This window comes from Vanessa cardui, chromosome 20 (assembly GCF_905220365.1).
Source record: "Vanessa cardui chromosome 20, ilVanCard2.1, whole genome shotgun sequence".
In the NCBI taxonomy this organism is placed as follows: domain Eukaryota; kingdom Metazoa; phylum Arthropoda; class Insecta; order Lepidoptera; family Nymphalidae; genus Vanessa; species Vanessa cardui.
This window is the reverse complement of record NC_061142.1, coordinates 1962044-1981646: the sequence shown is the minus strand read 5'-3', so window position 1 is coordinate 1981646 and position 19603 is coordinate 1962044. Positions and strand designations below refer to the sequence as shown.

Genomic DNA, 19603 nt, shown 5'->3' with positions numbered 1-19603 from the left:
ACTTTTGGATTATGCATATGGGGGTTAAAATTATCGCAAATAGTCACCCCCATCACCTCCTAGCGGATGTATGTCGGATTACCAATAACCCTGTACATTTTCATTACTATGACCGATTTTTCAATTGAAACTTATCTATTAACAAAGATTAATTTTAATATATATCACACTATAATTGGTGATTGAGAAAGCCCGTCTGGGTTTTCACAAAGTTCTACCAACTCCCTCTCATCAGATATTCTACCGTCAAACAGCAGTATTCAGTATTGCTGTATGTATATCAGTTTAAAGTGTGAGTGAAGCTAATGTCACTAAAGGCACAAATGTCCCAAGGTTGGTGGCGCATTGGTGATGAAAGAAGTGGTTAATATTTCTTAAAGTGCCACAGTGGTCACCACCGCCCATAGACAACTATGGGCGGTGGTGACCACCGTCGGGTACCCAGTTACTCATCCACTTATATATATCATATGTTATAAAAATATAACTTACTTGTCTCTCCTCGAATATTATCTATGATATAAAGGCACGGACATACACTTCTGTTATTTTTAAATATCAAAGAATAATATGAAATATTTTTAAAAATTAAATCTATACAATTTCCGCTACAGTCTGTAACGTGTATGTGAATGTATGGCAGCGAAGCCTTTAAACCGTAAGCTTGCGGTTGCTCTACTACAGTTTGTAGAAAATGCAGTGCAGATAATATATACGACATTGCAGTATTTATTATGAAGACAAATATCAATTCATCTTGTTCGCTAAATAAAACCATGAATATAAATCTTATGTAATATTGCATAATATGCAATATTGAATATTACAAGGTCAAAATGGTAATTGGGGCATAAAAAGTGCAAGATTTATTTATATGTTATTAGATGCGGGTAAATAGCTCATCTATCAGGGATTCAATAATGTATATATCCTTATAATCCATAAGGATTTTTAAAATTAAAAAACGCTTTTTTTACATTAACATTTTTTATTAAAAAAAAAATGTATTCTGTTTTATTAACTGCCAGTACTGGTCACATATAACTCGCTTCTTTTTACTTGTATTTTGCGCTACGCTTCCTTTAGAGACAGTTTCCGAGAAATATTTTATTTTTATCCATTTAATACTAGCCAAGTCTAGTAGAATTCTCATGAAAAATTGTTTTTAAAATTTATAAATTGCGTTAGAATAAAAGAAATAACTGTGAAAAAGATACGAAATTATATAGTAATTCTCCAGGCTTTGCTATATGGAAGGCTATATATTATTTTTGAATAGTCATAACAACATAACTTTCTACCAAACTTCTCAACAAGTAACAGGGGCTTCAGTCTAACGACGGGTCATTACAGACTGTTTTGTTCTATTATAGGCTATTCAAAATCAAAATAATCTTTATTCAAGTGGGCTTTTACAAGCACTTTTGAATCGTCAATTAACAATTAAGTGAAGCTACCACCGGTTCGGGAAGTAGATTCTACCGAGAAGAACCGGCAAGAAACTTAAATGTCGAAAAAGAGTAACTACTGCTTTTTCGACATTTATAAAATACAAAGTCATGTCAGTTAATACAATTATTAAAATTAACATATCCTGCGTCTGGAAGTCAACAGGTATTAATTCCACGCTTTTTTATCATCTAGTATCTATACACATACTAAAATTGGAGTGCCTGTTTATAATATAAAAATATGCCTTTGTTACTTAATGCATATAAATGTAAACACGGTAAATATACCAAAATAACATTTTTAACAATTTTTGTCTGTCTGTGATGCGGATAACTGATATAATAAGGAGTAACTCAGGCTAATTAATATATCTTCGTTTTGAAAGGAGGTGGACTCTTTCGGTTTACATTGTCTCTCTTGCCCAAGGAGTTCAGGCAGGCTTTTCCGCCACGGTTCTCTTAATGACATACTAAAAAGGGCTCTTGCCACCATCGACTTTCCTGCTCTTACTGAGCCTCGTGGAATTAGTCGTGATGATGGTAAGTGAGTTGATGGATTAACATTGGTTCCCTGGAAACGAGGACGGACCCTTGTATGGGATGCTACATGCGTTGACATGTTGGCCCCATCTCATATCCGAGAAACAATGTTAAGAGACGGTGCCGTTGCGAAAAAAGCTAAAGCAAAAAAAAAGAACTAAATATTCGTGTATTATATCTAATTACGTTTTTGTTCCATTTGCTTTCGAAACACTTGGCCTGGCTTGGAGTAGTTTGCAAAAAAACTTCATCAAAAGTATAACACTTCGCCTCATTGCGTTGTGCGTTGCGCCTCATCCGCTGGTGATAGGAGGGCTTGTTTCGGTTTTTGCCCAGAGGATCGGAATTGCGATTCAACGGGGAAATGCTGCTACCATTCTTGCCACCACTCCACGCGGTCAAAATTTATAAATCAACTAGTTTTAGTTCATATTTGTATATATTTAAGCATTTAATGTTATTAATTCTTATGTTAATAATCTAAGGTTACAAGGTTTTGTTAAATTCAAACGCGTACAAGGTTGCGGGCACAGCTAGTTTTTATATATAAAATTGATTGAATAAAACCTTAAATAAAACGTTTTATGTGATGAAATTGGAACGTTCCAATCGAACTAGAGAGATCAAAAGATAAACATACACGCCAGCCCGCATGAAAGAGTTTGTGTTTTATGTTTGTCTCGTACAAAGGAATGTTTATATCAAAAGCAGTTATCGAATGGGTGGGTTTGCAGGCGATGCGACCTTATAGATTTCTAGTATCCGAATTCAATAGTAATTACAGCTCTTGTTTAGTAAAAATGTTCCATGATGCGAGAAGTACGTTCAAATCTATTGTCCTATATGGTTTTTATATTTCATATGTTCTTATTCTAAACAATTCAGTTACGATCAAGGGAAAAGATAAAAATGTTTAACGTCCATAGAACAAAACAATTAAGTCCTATATATAAACGTCATCTGGAAATACGTCTTGAATTTTATTGCAACTTCAATTAATTGAAGCTCTTATATATACGAGCAAATAATACTATAATAGCTTGCAATCATATGTCTTTTAAGTTCTTATTTTTATTTGATATTTTTGTGTGCGTCGTGGCTTTGAAAGGTTTTAAATTTTACCAAGAATATTTTCAAATAATGCGATGTAGAAACTCAGCTACCGATCTATTCAACCAAGCTGTGCTTATGCGTCATACTATACGCTCTCTGAATTTTATCCTCCATTTAATATCTTATAATATTTATAAAACTACTAGTTGGAGTTAAGTGAAAATGACAATAAAATTATGCATATTATTTTATTTTTTTTATTTTATAAAGATGAATACTTTGTGGCAGTTGAAGTAAATTGTTGACGTTATGTTATTGAAATGAGGTTTCATATCAACCAGCTTAGCAATTTTGTTTTGTACAAAAACCATAAATAAAACATCGTTCTGGCCTACGAATATAAACTAGGCTGTCAGACCCCACCGTATAGTAAGTGATGAACACTACTCGTAGACAATTTATAGTGCTGTAAATATTAAACATTCCTTACGTTGCCTATAAGTCACCTTGAGAAGGATGTTGTCCCTTGTGCCTGTTACACTGACATACATACTTTTCAAACTAGAAAACAGCAATATTCAGTATGACTGTTAGGTGGTAGAACGTCAAATGGTACTGATACATGCTTACATAAAGCTAGTACGATTTTATCATTACAAAATTTTCTTTTAAACATATAAAATCTTCGTATATCTGTATACATTTTAAATACTTAATTAATATTTCATACACATAAATGAATAAACTGAAGCAGTTTATTTTAATTTTTTATATATTTTACAGTCGTAAATATACAAATTATCATTTTTAAATGCTGTAAGTAAGCAAGCAAATTAATATGAAACCCACACAAAGCCTAATGTGCCCCTTATTTATCAATATATACAAGGTCAAATTGTGCCCCATTTTTAAACGTTTACAGACCATTTCAACAAAATATTTGTTTGGTTTCGTGTTAATGTGATGTTAAAATTATGTTCCTTATTTTATTAAAAGCATTACTATTTAAAACAATGTGAAAATAAGTTATGAATATTTTTAATATCGCAAATAACTGTAAAACTTTAAAAATATTAATAAATCATTAAATGAAACGTATTAAAAAAAGAATAACTACTGAGTTTCTTGCTGGTTCTTCTCGGTAGAATATACTTTCCAAACCGGTGGTAGCTTTACTTGATTGTAAAATGACGATTCAAAACTGCTTGTTAAAGCCTACTTGAATAAAGTTTATTTTGATTTTGATTATTTAGGGTTACGTATATAGTATAAATAACACATTACTTTTTTTTGACTTACCCCATTAAAACCTTGTAAATAGATAAAACAATATGCCCCAAGCTGGAATATTTTAATGTTGATCGATAATTACAGGTTAAAACCAAAAGAGCGACAGAGTTTTCTTGTGTTTAATTTATATATTTTGACTGCCCTGTTGGTTTAATGGCTAGTATAAACCCACAATGATATCTCCATAGGTCTTAGTTTCAAGTCCTAGGTACCGATAAAAGTATCTCAACCGATGATTGCAGATTCAAACCCAGGCAATCACCGCTGAATTTTCATGCACTTGATTTCTGTTTATAATTCATCTCGATCTCAGAGTTAAAGGAAAACATCGTGAAGAAACCTGCATGTGTCTAATTTCAACGAGACATGTGAATCCATCAAGCCGCATTGGAGCAGCGTGGTGGAATATGCTCCAAACCTTCTTCTCAAAAAGGGGAGAGGAGGTCTTAGCCCAGCAGTGGGAAAATGACAGTCTGTTGTTGCTGTAAGGGAAAGTGTATCTGTGTTTGTACACACATCTCTGAACTATAACATAGCCAAACGGGAAACTTCCTCATGATTGGCCGCTTTGATTTAGCTCGCTTGTGTCGTATACAACTCTACTACATGTTTATTCTACCAACTTTCAGTGCAAAGGTCATTGACCTCAATTTAAAAAAAAGAGAAAAACTTTTCCTGCAATTATTAATATACAGCTTGGAGATGTAAGGTCTGCAGATATATTGTACAGAGAGCAAATAAAAACTTTTTTTTTTAATAATCTAAATGAAGGTATTGAAATAAAACGCCTCTCTAAGTACTTAACAAACACTTTAATTCATATAACAATAATAATTATCAAAATAACTACAACATTTGATTGGCGTGCCGTTCTTTTGTTAAATACAACATACACACTACATTGAGGATAAACTTTACAAGACAGAAAGCCTTACTTAACACATTTACTATCAGAAATGATCAATTATGTTCCAGGCAGAGACAGATAAAAAATATAATGATAACAAATTAAATTGTACCGTAAAATTAAACATTCTAGTAGCATTAGAAGATCATTCACAATTAGTTAGGTTATATTTTGTATGGAATTAATGTGTCAAAGAAAAAATAAACTTTTAGAGGATTTTGATATTTTACTCCTAAGAGTGAATACTACGGATATAGGAATAAGGAAATGTATAGAGTAGAAGTATTCCTACAATTATCTAATTAGCTTTCTAGCAAATAGCCACCATTGATAAATATTATTTTCGGATTTACGAATATAGTCTTTGTTAATATGCGTTAAAGTTGAAAATAAATTATCTGAAATAAAATTGTTAGTGCGCAAAAAAACATTAATTATAAAACAATAATTATTACTATTAATAGACAAATATAAACAAAATATTAATGGAATAATAAGTTTTAAATATATTTTATATTAAAATTAGAAAAAACTAATTAAACAATCAACAAAATTAAATGAAATCAGTTAGAATTGTTCGTATCGCAAATTATAAATGTCGACAAGTGACTTACTGTGATACGCGATTTTGATTTATATAACGTATTATTTTTGTAATTATAAATGTCAATTTCGAATATCACATTGCGACATTACACTCTTGTTCTCTGAGTTTCGAGATTCTTACGGAATAACTCTACAGGTCTTAAGTTTCGAATTAGTTGAAAATTGTATTTGAATTAGCAATTTCATTATTAATAGTAACACTTTCTTTACTATATTGTATATATTTGTAATTAAAAATAGAACAACTTTAAAATGCGTTTGCTTTTTTTTATTTGTAATGAAAGGTTGCATTTTGCTGACAGTGTTTTTTTTTCATTTAGTAAATATATATGTATCTATTTTGATTATATATATATATCTATTTTGATTACAAATATGTTATGATAGTTTCATTTTGATCTGACATGGTTATAAAATAAAGTTACATTACATAACATTATTCATGAAAATATCTGGAATAAAATTTTATGTATTCGATTAATAGAATTAATTTCATTACATAATTGATGTTTAAAAGGTTTTATGTTTAAATTCAACAATTGGAGACAGTATGCCCACTACACGTTTCCAACTGTGAGCATTCAATTGTTTTATATTTCCTTAATGTTTGCTCTAAGCCATGTTATATTCAGATATACTATCGGTCTAATTTGTTATATCCATAAGTCAGAACCCAATAACTGAGCGATAAAGTCGCTCAGGGGAAACCACGCCCCATTTCAAGCACATCCGCAAATCTCACGCCAATCTCCATCGAATGCGGTCACGTGCTCAAAACCAAGCTCAGTTTCAATAAAACTTTATAATTAATATAAAAAAAATATCGTTATTAATTATTTATTTTAACGAATACTATCGAGGTCAGTTATCGATGTTAAACTTTAAAGGCGAGATGTTTTATAAATTGTCGAATATTGTTATTGACTGCAACATAATAAATTATTGAAACGGTGACTCTATTAATAAGCGAAGTAGAGTAGGGTAAAATTATTTGCTCTAGTACTCACTAATTATAGTACGTAGAATGTTGAAAATTGAGTTTGGGTAACATTGCTAGCTTAAGGTAATAAGTGCAAAGCCATGTTTATTAGAAATATGCTTGTGAATACTTTCTCTACAACATTGATATTCTATATTTGTTATATACCTAATGTATTAAATTCAGTTTTACCCGCACAAAACTGGGCTTTTAATTAAAAGATGAATTGAGTATTCGATCTGCAACATTTGAATTAAATATTTACTTTTGAAAAAAATAAACTTTTATAATTCAATTTAGGTCAATTGTTTAATTATTTTTTCAACAAGCAACAAAAATAGCAACATAAAATAGTATATATTTTATAATCGGATTAATGACTACGATACATGTATATATTTAGATACATATATATGTAAATATTTTTCTGTAAAAAAATAATATTTAAAACAATTGTTTTCATCTTTAATAGAACACGGAGGTTGCCAATAATTTTATTTATAAAACATTTTCTTCGCTACAGATAAACTATGTAATTTAAAAAATCTAAAAGATCATAAAAGTGAATTATATATATAAATATATTCAAAAAGATCCTAATGTAAATAAATTCGAAATTAATTTTGGTCCAGAGAGATGTACAGAGGAGAACAATCAGCATAATAAAAATCCAAAAACGTTAAAAGTTAAAAAATATGACTAATGTGTATTATTAAAAGCAAATATAAGTAGATTAAAATACCCTGCTAGGAATACCATTGCGACCTCTTTTTTATTAATTAACACAAAACTTTTATATTGTATTCTTTTAATTTTTACATAATAATTTTATTTGAGTATAAATCTTATCACTGTCCGAGCTATTTGTTTTAAAAAAATAAAACTGGGTTAGGTTATTAAAAATATTTCATCATAATTCAAAAATACTTTTGAATGTTGTCAGTTAAAAGGCCTTTTGAGAAAGAAAGAGAGGTAGAGTATTGTAACATAAGAGTTGTTAAAATAAAGTTACAATGTTATTCCTTGCAGGCGGTGATTTCAGATAAAATTTCAAGTTGAGACTCTAATTGTTTTCATAAATCTAAATTTGCTATACTATTTTAAAATTTCGTTGTCATATTATCATTTATCAACCAGTTATTTAATAAATATTATTTTTTTATATACTCAAAGCTTAAAATATAATTATGTTAACGAAGCAAAAGCACTAATGAATATAGATTATAAACGAACACAATAATACTAAGTTTGACATTTGAAAGAAAAACTCTAAAAAGTTTTTAATCTATGTGCACATTTTAAGTGTAAGTAGGATTAATATATATATTTTTTCTATTTTATATTCTATGTCGTAAAGCGTTCGATCTTCTATTTGATTGTTTATAACTAGTTATAAATAGGCAGTAACTAGACCTAGAGTAAATATATGCCATTGATTATAAGCCTCATTCCGTTTAAATTTAATTAAAGAAAACATTTTTGGGTTTTTTTGCTCATATTATATAGTCTGTGGGCAAGATTATTTTCGCGGGCTCCTTGATGCTAAACAGAGTTGACAGCTGTCAAACCCATGAAAAGAGATAAAGAATAAGAATTACATGTCATGATATGTTGATATTTTGTTCGACATTCAAAATCAAGATGGCTTAATCTGTCAAAATAATTATATTTCTTCATAAACGATATTATCAATTACAGAGCATAATTTCGAGTTTTTTTATTGAAAATATTTAAGTATAACATTATTTTGTACAGAGTATTTTGTTAATATTGCCTCTGATATACATTTGAAATTAATCTTATAAATTTTTTCATGTGATCAAATTTCCACGGAACCCGGATTTATGAATACTTGCCCTAGCGGACTATTACTAAATTTCGAATTAAAAATTAAGATTTTCATAAGCTTAACATAATTTCAATTTTATTAATTTTAATTTGACAGCAATGGTTTGTTTAACGCAAATCATATAACTTGAATTAAATCAGATTGACAATTAGATTACTTTTTTGATAGTATAGAATTGAATAACAAAATGTATAATCTTCTAGAAGTCTGTTAATCAAAACTAAAAGCCTTAAATAAATATTATATAGGAAAAATCGTTAAAATTTAATAAATATTCTTCACACATTCACATAAAAAACAACATTATTAATAAAATATATTATTAAATACTTAATGTAACAAATAGTCATTCGTTAATGACAAACGGACCTGCGAAGTGTTTTTTATCGTCGTTAGTGAAGCGACCGATGCAAATACGAATTGCTAGTGATGTGAAACGACGCATCAAATTTTACATTCGATTTTGTTTCTGCCATTTAATGCTGCTCAATCCATCTTCTGTTTTTTTTTATCTGATTTCGTAATGAACAATCTATGATATAATAACTAAATAATTTATCCATTTCGCTTATATACAGAACACTAACACATCAAAACACATAGTGACGTTACATGTCATTATCGATAAAAATATTTCTTTCATTTTATAAATCGACAACGCTAAATGTCAACTTTAATAGAAGTAATTATTATAGACAGACGTTATTCATAATTCAAGTATACATTTAAAAAATCAACAATAATTAAAATCAATTGACAGTTTAATAACAACACTTTAATAAAAAAAAAACAAATATTTACTCTGTGATATATGTCTCTGAAGAAATTGAATTGAAATATACAAAAGTAACATACTGTTTAATTTATAAAAAAATTATAAGTGCAGCTTTAAAGTTATATGTACGTACTTGAAGATGACATATATAAAACAAATGATATAAACCTCCAAGCATCTACATTGACCTTAATTATGACACAAATATAATCTGGTGTAATAATCGCCTCTATAAAAGTAACCGAGCTTAGTGATGGGACAAATCGAATGAACAATATTGCTTTTTCAAAATCAATATGCAAAAAGTATTTATTGTAACAATTTACAAATTAAATCTAAATTAGAATTCTATCGATAACGATACGCCCATCACTATTCTAGACTACTTTTGATATATTTTAAACATTATTCTAACAATGGCCTACGTACATTTGTCAACACGATTTCATTACATATATTATTATAATAAACTTCACTTTATTTCTACTTAGACCTTTATACCACAGCCTTTAAGGCTACATATAATGATATTAGAAGTCTGAAAGGGAAAACTTCGAGAAGGAGTAAATACATTTCGAATTCTAAGCCTGTACATTTGAGCACATCGCCTCAATTTCTGGAAACATCTATAATATATAATCAACTATACTAATATACAGGTAAAGGAACACTATGCCTTGTCATATTTTTGAACCGCTCCCTTCGTTCGTTCTACGTTCTATATTTGAAAAGTTTTTTTTTTTTTTTTCATTTAAAAGTTTTAATATTTTTTTGGAAATAGAATTAGAATAGAGCCGAGATTTTTATAGTTGAAAGTCGAATAGATTACAGCCAAAGTAAGCTATATAGTTGAATATTATTTGTATTCCTAGAAATAGTTCCAATAAATAAAAAAAAAACACGAGAGTTTAATATTGTGAAAGTTTTTTGAACACATTTAATATTAATTTCGAAGATCCAATCAAAACTAATTTTAAGTTTAATATAATCCAATAGGAAGCGTCTACGTTACGAATCAAGCAATCAAGCGATCAAAAAATTAAAACCATTAAAATCCTTCAATGTAACCATAAGCTTCCAAAGTGGACATGGTGAGATATATCAGCCACAGCGAGAAGAAGAACATGGACGTAACGATCTTGATACCTCGTGGTCCACCCAGTTCTCCACCGATGGACTTTCTCCGCCGCAAAACTAACACTAGAACAGCAAGTGCCGCTTCCGAACAGAACATGGTCACGCTGAATGCTAGGCTGTTGAAAAAAAAACAGGGTTGATGACCTTTCAACAAAGAATCGAGCCATAAAATCAAATGGGCCGAGATGGCCCAGTGTTCAAACCAAGGCAGGCACCACTGAATATTTATTTTCGTGCTCGGCAGTGAAGGAAAATATCGTGAGGAAACCATCATGTGTCTAATTTCATAGAAATTCAGCCACATGTGTATTCTACCAACGCGCATTGGAACAGCGTGGTGGAATATGTTTCGAATCTTCTTCTCAAAGGGAAAGGCTTTGGCCCAGCAGTGGGAAAATTACAGGCTGATGTTGTTGTTATATAATCAAACCATATAATTCAATCAAATTTTGCGTTAAATGTCAAATGCACACAATCTCAAGTGAAAATGGATGAAAATGTTAAATCGTCTTTTTCTGATCACTTTATACATTAAGAGCTTGAGTCATGCTTTTTTTGGTTTTTAGTGAGGATAAAAATTCGAACGATTCTGCAATAACGACGACATTGACAACTCCATGATGATAAAGCGACGACTTAAAAGGGGTTAACGCTTTGGGTCTTAATGTTGATTCTAGATTTATTCCCATGGAGTTTAAGGATATAGTAAAACTGATATAAAAGTGATAAATATAAATTTAAATTACATTGGAATTTGTTTAATTACCTTTTATTTTGACTTAATACAGAGTCGAGACAAACCTCTTAATGTATCCATTGCATTACATAATACATTATATAGGTATTATTGGAATAAAAGTAAGTGATTGGTAAGGAGCTGAGATGGCCCAGTGGTTAGAACGCGTGCATCTTAACCGATGATTTCGGGTTCAAATCCAGGCAAACACCACTATATATATGTGCCGAATTTGTGTTTACAATTCATCTCGTACTCGGCGGTGAAGGAAAACATCGTGGGGAAACCTGCATGTGTCTAATTTCATAGAAATTCTACCACATGTGTATTCCATCAATCCACATTGGAACAGCGTGGTGGAATATGCCCAAAACCCTCTCCTTAATGGAAGAGGTCTTAGCTCAGCAGTGGGAAATTTACAGGCTGTTACTTTATTGATAAGAGTTGCACTTAAATTGATTTAGACGATTGTACTCAAGACTTTCCACTTGAAGATCATGAAAGACAAATAAAAGACTCTCCTATCAAGTATACTCACTTTCCTGGATCAACGACAAACTTTTCATTTTTACTCCAATGTACAACAGCGGCCACTGTCCACGCGACTCCGATTCCCAGGAAAACGTTCACGGCGTTCGAACCTGTGACGTTACCGACTGACGCATCCGCGTGTTTATCTTGTATTGCTGCTACTTTACTGGCGAATGTATCTGGAAATATCAGGTTGTCAGAAATAGCTTACCATAAATCAAGTTTGAAAACAACAAAATTATTGATGTCACAGTGATATAAGCTAATCCTATTCCACACAAATTAAAACTCTATCGCAAATTCCTTAATTCTATGCTAAAGCATTAAAGATAGGGATGATTGCCATGTTTTTTTATTTTTATTCATTGGAGTTTGATATTTTGACATGATCTACGAATGTCTTGTTCACGATACGACGAATAAAAAAAAACGTGGCAAATATCCCGTAATTAATAACTGTTATAATAAAAATAACCATGTTAATTTAAAAAAATAAAACTACTTATTGGTATTGAAATTAAACACTACAATCGGTTCATTCCCAAGGTGTGCTATCAATCATAAACTCGCTAATTGCATAATAAATAACTTTTCGCCCACAAGTTTTCCTTAACATATTTTTTTAAAAATAGAAACTATTTGAACGCTTTCTTATTCGGACAAGATTATTATTCTGTATAACATTAAAATACTGACAAAAATTACCTTCCTCTGACACTGAGCTATAAAAACCTCTAAAACTTTATGAAATCAAAATCATTAATCACATATATAAATGAGGAAAACGGTACGAATATATCGAGTATATTTACATATACCCATAATCTGAATGTTCCCATAAATGCAGCAAAAAACAACAACTAATTAATCTAACTTCCTTGAATTTAATAGCATCACAAAAATTTAAAAGATCGTCGTAATCAATTTGACCATCTGCTATCCATATCATGATCCTCTGCTAGCCATATATACAACAAATTTACCTGGTATACTCGTTCCCAGAGCTACGAATATGATGGCAGTGACCGAATCCTTTATTCCGAGGGTGCAGCCGAAGTGGGAAGCGACATCTCCGATGACGGCCGTCACGAGACCGATGCAAATAATTGACACTACGAAGCAGACATACCCGCCTCCAATGTCTAAATAAACGACAAATATTTATAATTATTATTTGAGACTTAAGACCTATTCAAATCTTGGTTCAAATCAAACGAAGAACAGTAAATAAAACTATAAGTGTACTTTAGTGGACTTTGTAAGAGGCCCAAAATATAAAAGTAAAGTGCGAGTGAGACAAAAGATAAGTGTGAGAGAGAAAGAAGAAATACAACTTACCCGTAGGAGGAACAAACGCGAAGATAATTTTCCAGAAAAGAGTGAAAATATGTAGAATGTAGTCTCCGCATGAAGGTTGCTCGTCAGGGTTATCTAGATAAGAATATTTATAGTATAGTAAAGTAGGTGTAACTTACGTCTATATAAGCTTATAACCAACATTGATTTTTTTTAAATTATGAATTTATTTTACATGAATCCAATGAACTATAAAAGACCTAATCAAAAATAGTAACGTAACTTACATCTATATATAGTCAGTAATAAAAGCAAATTATACTAAAATAGTTTTGAATATTAAACCTATAACAACATACAATTTCAATTTAATCAGTAAACCTACTTATACCGATGAAATTAAAATAATTGCAAAAGTTTAAAAACAGAATTATACCGTAATTATTCAGCTTGCAGAAATAGCTGTTATAGTCGGTACGCTTAACGGAACGAATGAGAGCCTTAAGGCTGCGTTTCCACTGGTGGAAAATTGGCAAATTGGCTGCCTTTATTATTGTTACCTTTAGTCGTCAGAATAAAATATTTTAAATGGTGAAGTATGGAAATGCTAACGTTGACCTATTTTTGTGGAAGTGTATGATAATATTACTTTTGGTTATCAATGCTAGTTGACAACATACAATTTACAATATTTCCTTTTGGGACATATCAATCAATTTTGCTGCTTACTGCTTTCTGCTGCTTTAACAGTTTGACATATTCATCTCATAGTATTATGAGATGGCATAAATGAAAGCTAAAGCTATATCTTCACTAAAAGAACATTTTTATTTATGTAAGAATTACCTTATGTTTCGAGCAAAATTATGGGAAGGTAATTTCTGAAGAATTCCAAAAAGTTAAAACACACACAGAAGTCACAAAAGAATATTTGACAACACTCTTATTTTGAAGATTTACTTGATGGAAGGGTTTTGTTAAAGCCTGTCAAGGCCACCCAGTCATCATATATTCTACCTTCAAACAGCAATACTAAGTACACTTATACTGGAAGACAAAACTTTGGAAAGACAAATCAGTATTTCAGTATGAAGTGTGAGTGAGCCAGTGACGCTACAGACACAAGAGGTATAACATCTTAGTTCCTAAGGATGATGGCTTATCAATTATTTTCTTTTATTGCTAATGTATACGGGCAGAGTTGTACTTTGTGCAGGCCCGTCTAGGTAGATACCACCCACTCATCGGTTATTCTACCGCCGAATAACAATACTCAGTATTGTTGTGTTCTGGTTTGAAGGGTGAGTGAGCCAGTGTAACTACATACAAGTGACATAGCATCCTGGTTCCCAAGGTTGGTGGCGCATTGACGATGTGAGGAATAGTTAATATTTCTTACAGCGTCATTGTCTATGGGTGATGGTGACCACTTGCTATCGGGTGGCCCATATGCTCGTCCGCCAACCTATACCATAAAAAAATAGGAGGACAATGATGATCTTACCAATTATTTTGCATTTATTTATATGTTACCTGAACTCGCTGTCAAAGCCTCCGAGAACTGTTCCTTCCATGATGACGTCCCAATAATAATCGAGGCGTTTGCTCTTTGCACTAACTTATCTACAGTATTCTGAAAAGTGAAATGAATATTAATAACATCACTTAAATAGCGACTTACCTAAACGTCACATTTTACCCCTTCCTACTTAAGGAAATAATTAATTAGTACCTATTCATGTTGAAATTAATAGTTTGAAACATCGAATTCATAATGTTGTCTTAGATTTTCGCGATTATTACACATTGAAATAAAACTAGCTTTAATGGATTTAAATCGCGTATATTAGTTATTTTTATCATCCTGATGTTTTGAGCACTTTACAGCGTTCGTGGTCACGGGTAGACTACCCCTAAAACTAGTTTTATTAGTTTTATTTCAACATGGAATTCAACTAGTGATAACGAACAAGTTTCTATAAAAATAAAATTAAGATAATAAATAATACTAAATATTGGACAACATCACATACATGACTCTGATCCCAATGTAAGTAGCTAAAGCACTTGTGTTATGGAAAATCAGAAGTAACGAAGGTACCACAAACACCCACACCTAAGACAACATAGAAAACTGATAAACCTTCTACATCGACACGGCCGGGAATCGAAACTAATTAAACGAACGACCCGAAATATTGAATAAATCTTATTATTCATAAGAAGAATACTTTCAGAAAAAGAACTAGATTTAGACTCAGGTTCCATCAAAGCAGTGATGAAACAATAAATGTGAGTAACAGCATCGTAAATCTGTTTATTTGGAAAGAGCAACTATGCGAGTTTCTTGATGTACCGCCTGAGGTATGTATTGATATCGATTCAAAAACGCTTTATTATATAGTTACGTTTAATTACGACTATGATGATGAAATAATTAAGACATTTGATTGAATGATTTAAGTGTGGAAGCACTTATATTGATAATATGTATTTACTAGCTGTGCCCGCGACATTGTGCGTGTTTGAATTTAATAAAAAAGAAATTGAAGCCTAAGTTACTCCTTATTATATCAGTTATCTCCATGTTATTCAGCCGTTCCAGAGAGTATCCGGAATAAACAGACTGACGAAAATTGTAAAAAATGTTATTTTGGTGTATGTACCGTGAAAATGAGTTTTTTAATGTTGTAAACAGACTCTCCAATTTTATTATATGTATGGATAATCCGTTTATTCTAAAACGTATGAATTAACCCAAAAATAACTTGTTCTTTGAAACAACCTGTCTGATTTTCCTAATAATAATTAACTTATCCATCAGACTTCTCACGGTTATAATAAGAATCTACACAAAATGTTTACATCGTAATACAGAATTATAAATCTATTATTTTACTCCAAGCTCCCAGCTCCCAGTGGAGCTCTTATTCAGCATGATTTATTTCTGCCATTTTCAGCAATCATCGCCACATTTTAGCAAATTAACAAAATCATTAATCTGTACATATAATAAAATTGGAGTGTCTGTTTGTAATATTAATACTTACTACTACTATTTGTAATATTAACATAGCCATTTTTAACTCATTGCATATGTATATCATATGCATAGTACACACGGTACATACACCAAAATATTTTTTTTTACAATTTTTGTCTGTCACTTTCACTGGCAGATAATTGATATGATAAGGAGTAACTTAGGCTACATTTTTTTCTATTCAATTCAAACGCGTACAAGACGAGGCACAGCTAGCGAATAATACATTTAAAACCTTACGAATGAATTTCTACGATAATTGATGAAAATTATATGAAAGTCCTCGAAATTCTGCCACATGTGCATTCCACCAACACGTATTGAAACAGCATGGTGGAATATGTTCCAAGCCCTCTCCTTAATGGAAGAGGAGGCCTTATCCCAGAAGTGGGAAATTTACAGGCTGTTACTTTACTTTACTTTACTATATGAAAGTTCGTTTAGTTTTAGAGTTGATCGCAATCAGACAGACCAACGTGGCAGAGGATAATGACCTTAATGATTTTCTAGTATTCATTGAGCATGTCTATTATCGAGTTTTTGATTCCTTACACTGATATTTTCAATAATAAATTGTTTTATATCACGCAAAGGTTGAACAATCTGCATATAAGTTAGATTTATTGACTTTTAACCTGTAAGTGCTTTAACCCATCAGCGAAAACCGCCGTTTTTTTGCACACTGCTATTTTCTATATATTTCTTTGGCGGCGTTTATAAAAACGCACTTAGAATTCGCGCGTGGATTTACAGCGTGCGACCTATGCTACCTACCCACCTATCAATATATCTAAAATATCTGACGTCATCAAATCATCCGCCAAAGTATACGCTAAGCATTGTATGACAATAGTCAAAACAAAAAATGCGACGATTACCAAGAATATGTTAATAAAATTGGTGTTCTCTAAAACGAAATTTTCACTTGATAATTAATAAATATAATATTTTAATAATGCAAATGTGAATGTGTGTTGCCCTGTTTGTCTGTCGCTCTTTCACGACCAAACCAATGAACCGAATTTGATGAAATTTTGTATGAAGAAAACTTAAACTCCAAGAATGGACACAGGCAACTTTCTTGTCTATCACATCACAAACAACACCCCAAAACGCTTGCGAAGCCGCGGGCAACTACATGCTGTGAATATTATATATTCTGCGAAATATACGAACTGACAATCGATTCAACCGCAGTTTGTTATAGTATTCATACTGACTCAGTAACGAGTGCCATTCGAACCGTTGAACCGAATTTGATGAAATTTTGAATAAAGTAAAATTAAACTCCAAGAAAGAAGATAGGTTAGTTTTTACCTGATATATGACAACCAACACCCTAAAATGAGAGTTTATATATTGCTTACCAAAAGTTTCGGTTAAATTACCTTAAATTCTTTGCTCTCTTTAACCCGCAGTTGAGCACGAGTTATTTCCCCTGCACGTGGGTACCCCATAAGGGCAACAACTGCTTCTTCCTCAGGGAGTGTTGTCAGGTGTTCGACTTCATTGTCAGTCAGGACAGGACGATTATCATCTGCAGACGAATTCCAAATTAGAATTTATTATAATCATCGAAGTTTTACAAAAAAACTTATAGCAAAGGCCTATACGAATTCTGCCAAAAATGCCGAAACTGCTGATGATTTTTTTTTTATATCGGCATGTAATCTATAAATCAAATTAATAATCTACATGATAATTACGTTTGACTAAGCGTTAAATATTAATTGACAGCGCCATGTTAAGATTCTATTCATTATGTTGAAATTAAATTAATTAATTATACGCTTGTAATTAGCAAATATCTAGCGTCTAAGATGTTGCTGATTCAAATAATAATATGGTATTAATGAATGCCAAGCTTTATAAGATTAAATGATTTATATTTTACTCCTGAAATACAACTAGCAAAATGTTATGAATACCTCTAAATAATAATTATCCAAATTAACATAAACAAATATTGCTCGGAAATTTCAACTATTTCAACGCAATAATTAATTCGTAGTAACTTTAATAGCGGCTGTATTATAATCAAAGTTTACGTACACTTAGTACTTACGATAATATTTCGTTGATTTAAAAGATTATCGAATTGTTTTTTGTTATGACTTTTCAAGAAAATCTTGATTATTATATTCTAAAGGTCAACGCATAATGGCAAGTTTTTTCTTATAGTCTAATAATTAAGAAAATCGTATGCATAGAAATAATATTAAAATATTAAGTATGCGTTTCGGGACAGTGATGCCGACAGATATGATCTTAAACTGTCTGAAATTAGGTTAGCGCTGTTAGTTAGATTAATAGAGAAGGAGCCTTTCTATTGAGCCTTAGAAAAAGAAGCAAGACAGACTGCCCCCGTTACGCGTCACGTAACGAAGGATTACCCTCCCATAAGAAGTTATCTTATTTTAATCAAGGCTTTTACAAAGACATTTGAATCGTCATTTAACAACTACATTAAGTGAAACCACTGTTTCGGAAAGTAGATTCTACTGAGAAGAGCCGCCAAGAAACTCAGCAGTCATGATAATAAGTAACATTAAAATTATATCCTTTGAGAAATTTGCTTGGTTCGGATTGTGGAAGCGAGAGGAAAAATGTCACATCATTAAACCAATCGACTGGTTCTTAAGACTTTTTCTTGCGTATGCGCTTCGAAATCATATCGACGCATTCATACAACGCAACTTGTGGCTTGCATAAATCTAGTATTAACCGCATATGAATGTGGAACCGTTTATCAGGTATGCACAGTCCTAATTATTTCTGTTAGTATAGTTATCGTTCAATTTAAATGCACTTTTGATAACTTTTAAAGTAATACAGAAATATTTAAGCGAAATTCACAATTGGCTCAATTATAATATTTGTTTAAACGACTTTACTTTTACGATTTTTTTTTACGTTTCTATGAAATCGTAAACAAGGCTGTACTTAAGCTATACGGCTTATAACGATAACGAATCTAATTTGCTTTTATAATAATTAAACTGGATCGATTTATAAAAATCGTAATTTGTATTTAGAACACAAGCGATAGTATTGCTATAAAACCTTTTTTCTTTACTGAGATTTTTTTAGTTCAATTTGTGGTATATAATATAAGTATGGGAGGATGTATCCTATTTTAATAATATACATTTTATTTTACCCGTATTTTACGTAGAATAAAATTTCAATTGTTGGAATTATCGAAATATTTATAAATTTAGTAAAATTTTTAATTTGAAAATTTACTTTTCCTATGAATGGAAGAGGTTTTAATATAAACAAAAATAGATTTAAAAATAATCAATTAATCAATCCGTTTAGAGATTAAATATTAAAACTATATATAACTAGTTTAAACCGAATTATTGTTTTTGAATTGAGTAACTGACAGACAACGGACTGCCTAAACC

General features: G+C 31.1%; 1 protein-coding gene across 2 annotated transcripts in view; it reads right to left on the bottom strand.

The window, feature by feature from the left end:
* Nucleotides 1-6673: 6673 nt before the first annotated feature.
* LOC124538401 (sodium/calcium exchanger 3) overlaps nucleotides 6674-19603 on the bottom strand; it is a 150103-nt gene continuing 137173 nt past the window's right edge. Inside the window, exons 3-8 of one of the 2 annotated variants that reach the window (XM_047115449.1) lie at nucleotides 17582-17730; nucleotides 14684-14783; nucleotides 13193-13285; nucleotides 12838-12996; nucleotides 11862-12033; nucleotides 6674-10703 (exon numbers count right to left, since the gene is read on the bottom strand). In XM_047115449.1, the coding sequence (XP_046971405.1) occupies nucleotides 10499-10703; nucleotides 11862-12033; nucleotides 12838-12996; nucleotides 13193-13285; nucleotides 14684-14783; nucleotides 17582-17730 (878 nt within the window). In that variant the 3' untranslated portion in view covers nucleotides 6674-10498. The remainder of the gene's footprint in view (nucleotides 10704-11861; nucleotides 12034-12837; nucleotides 12997-13192; nucleotides 13286-14683; nucleotides 14784-17581; nucleotides 17731-19603) is intronic. The other variant, XM_047115450.1, reaches the window with a different exon arrangement.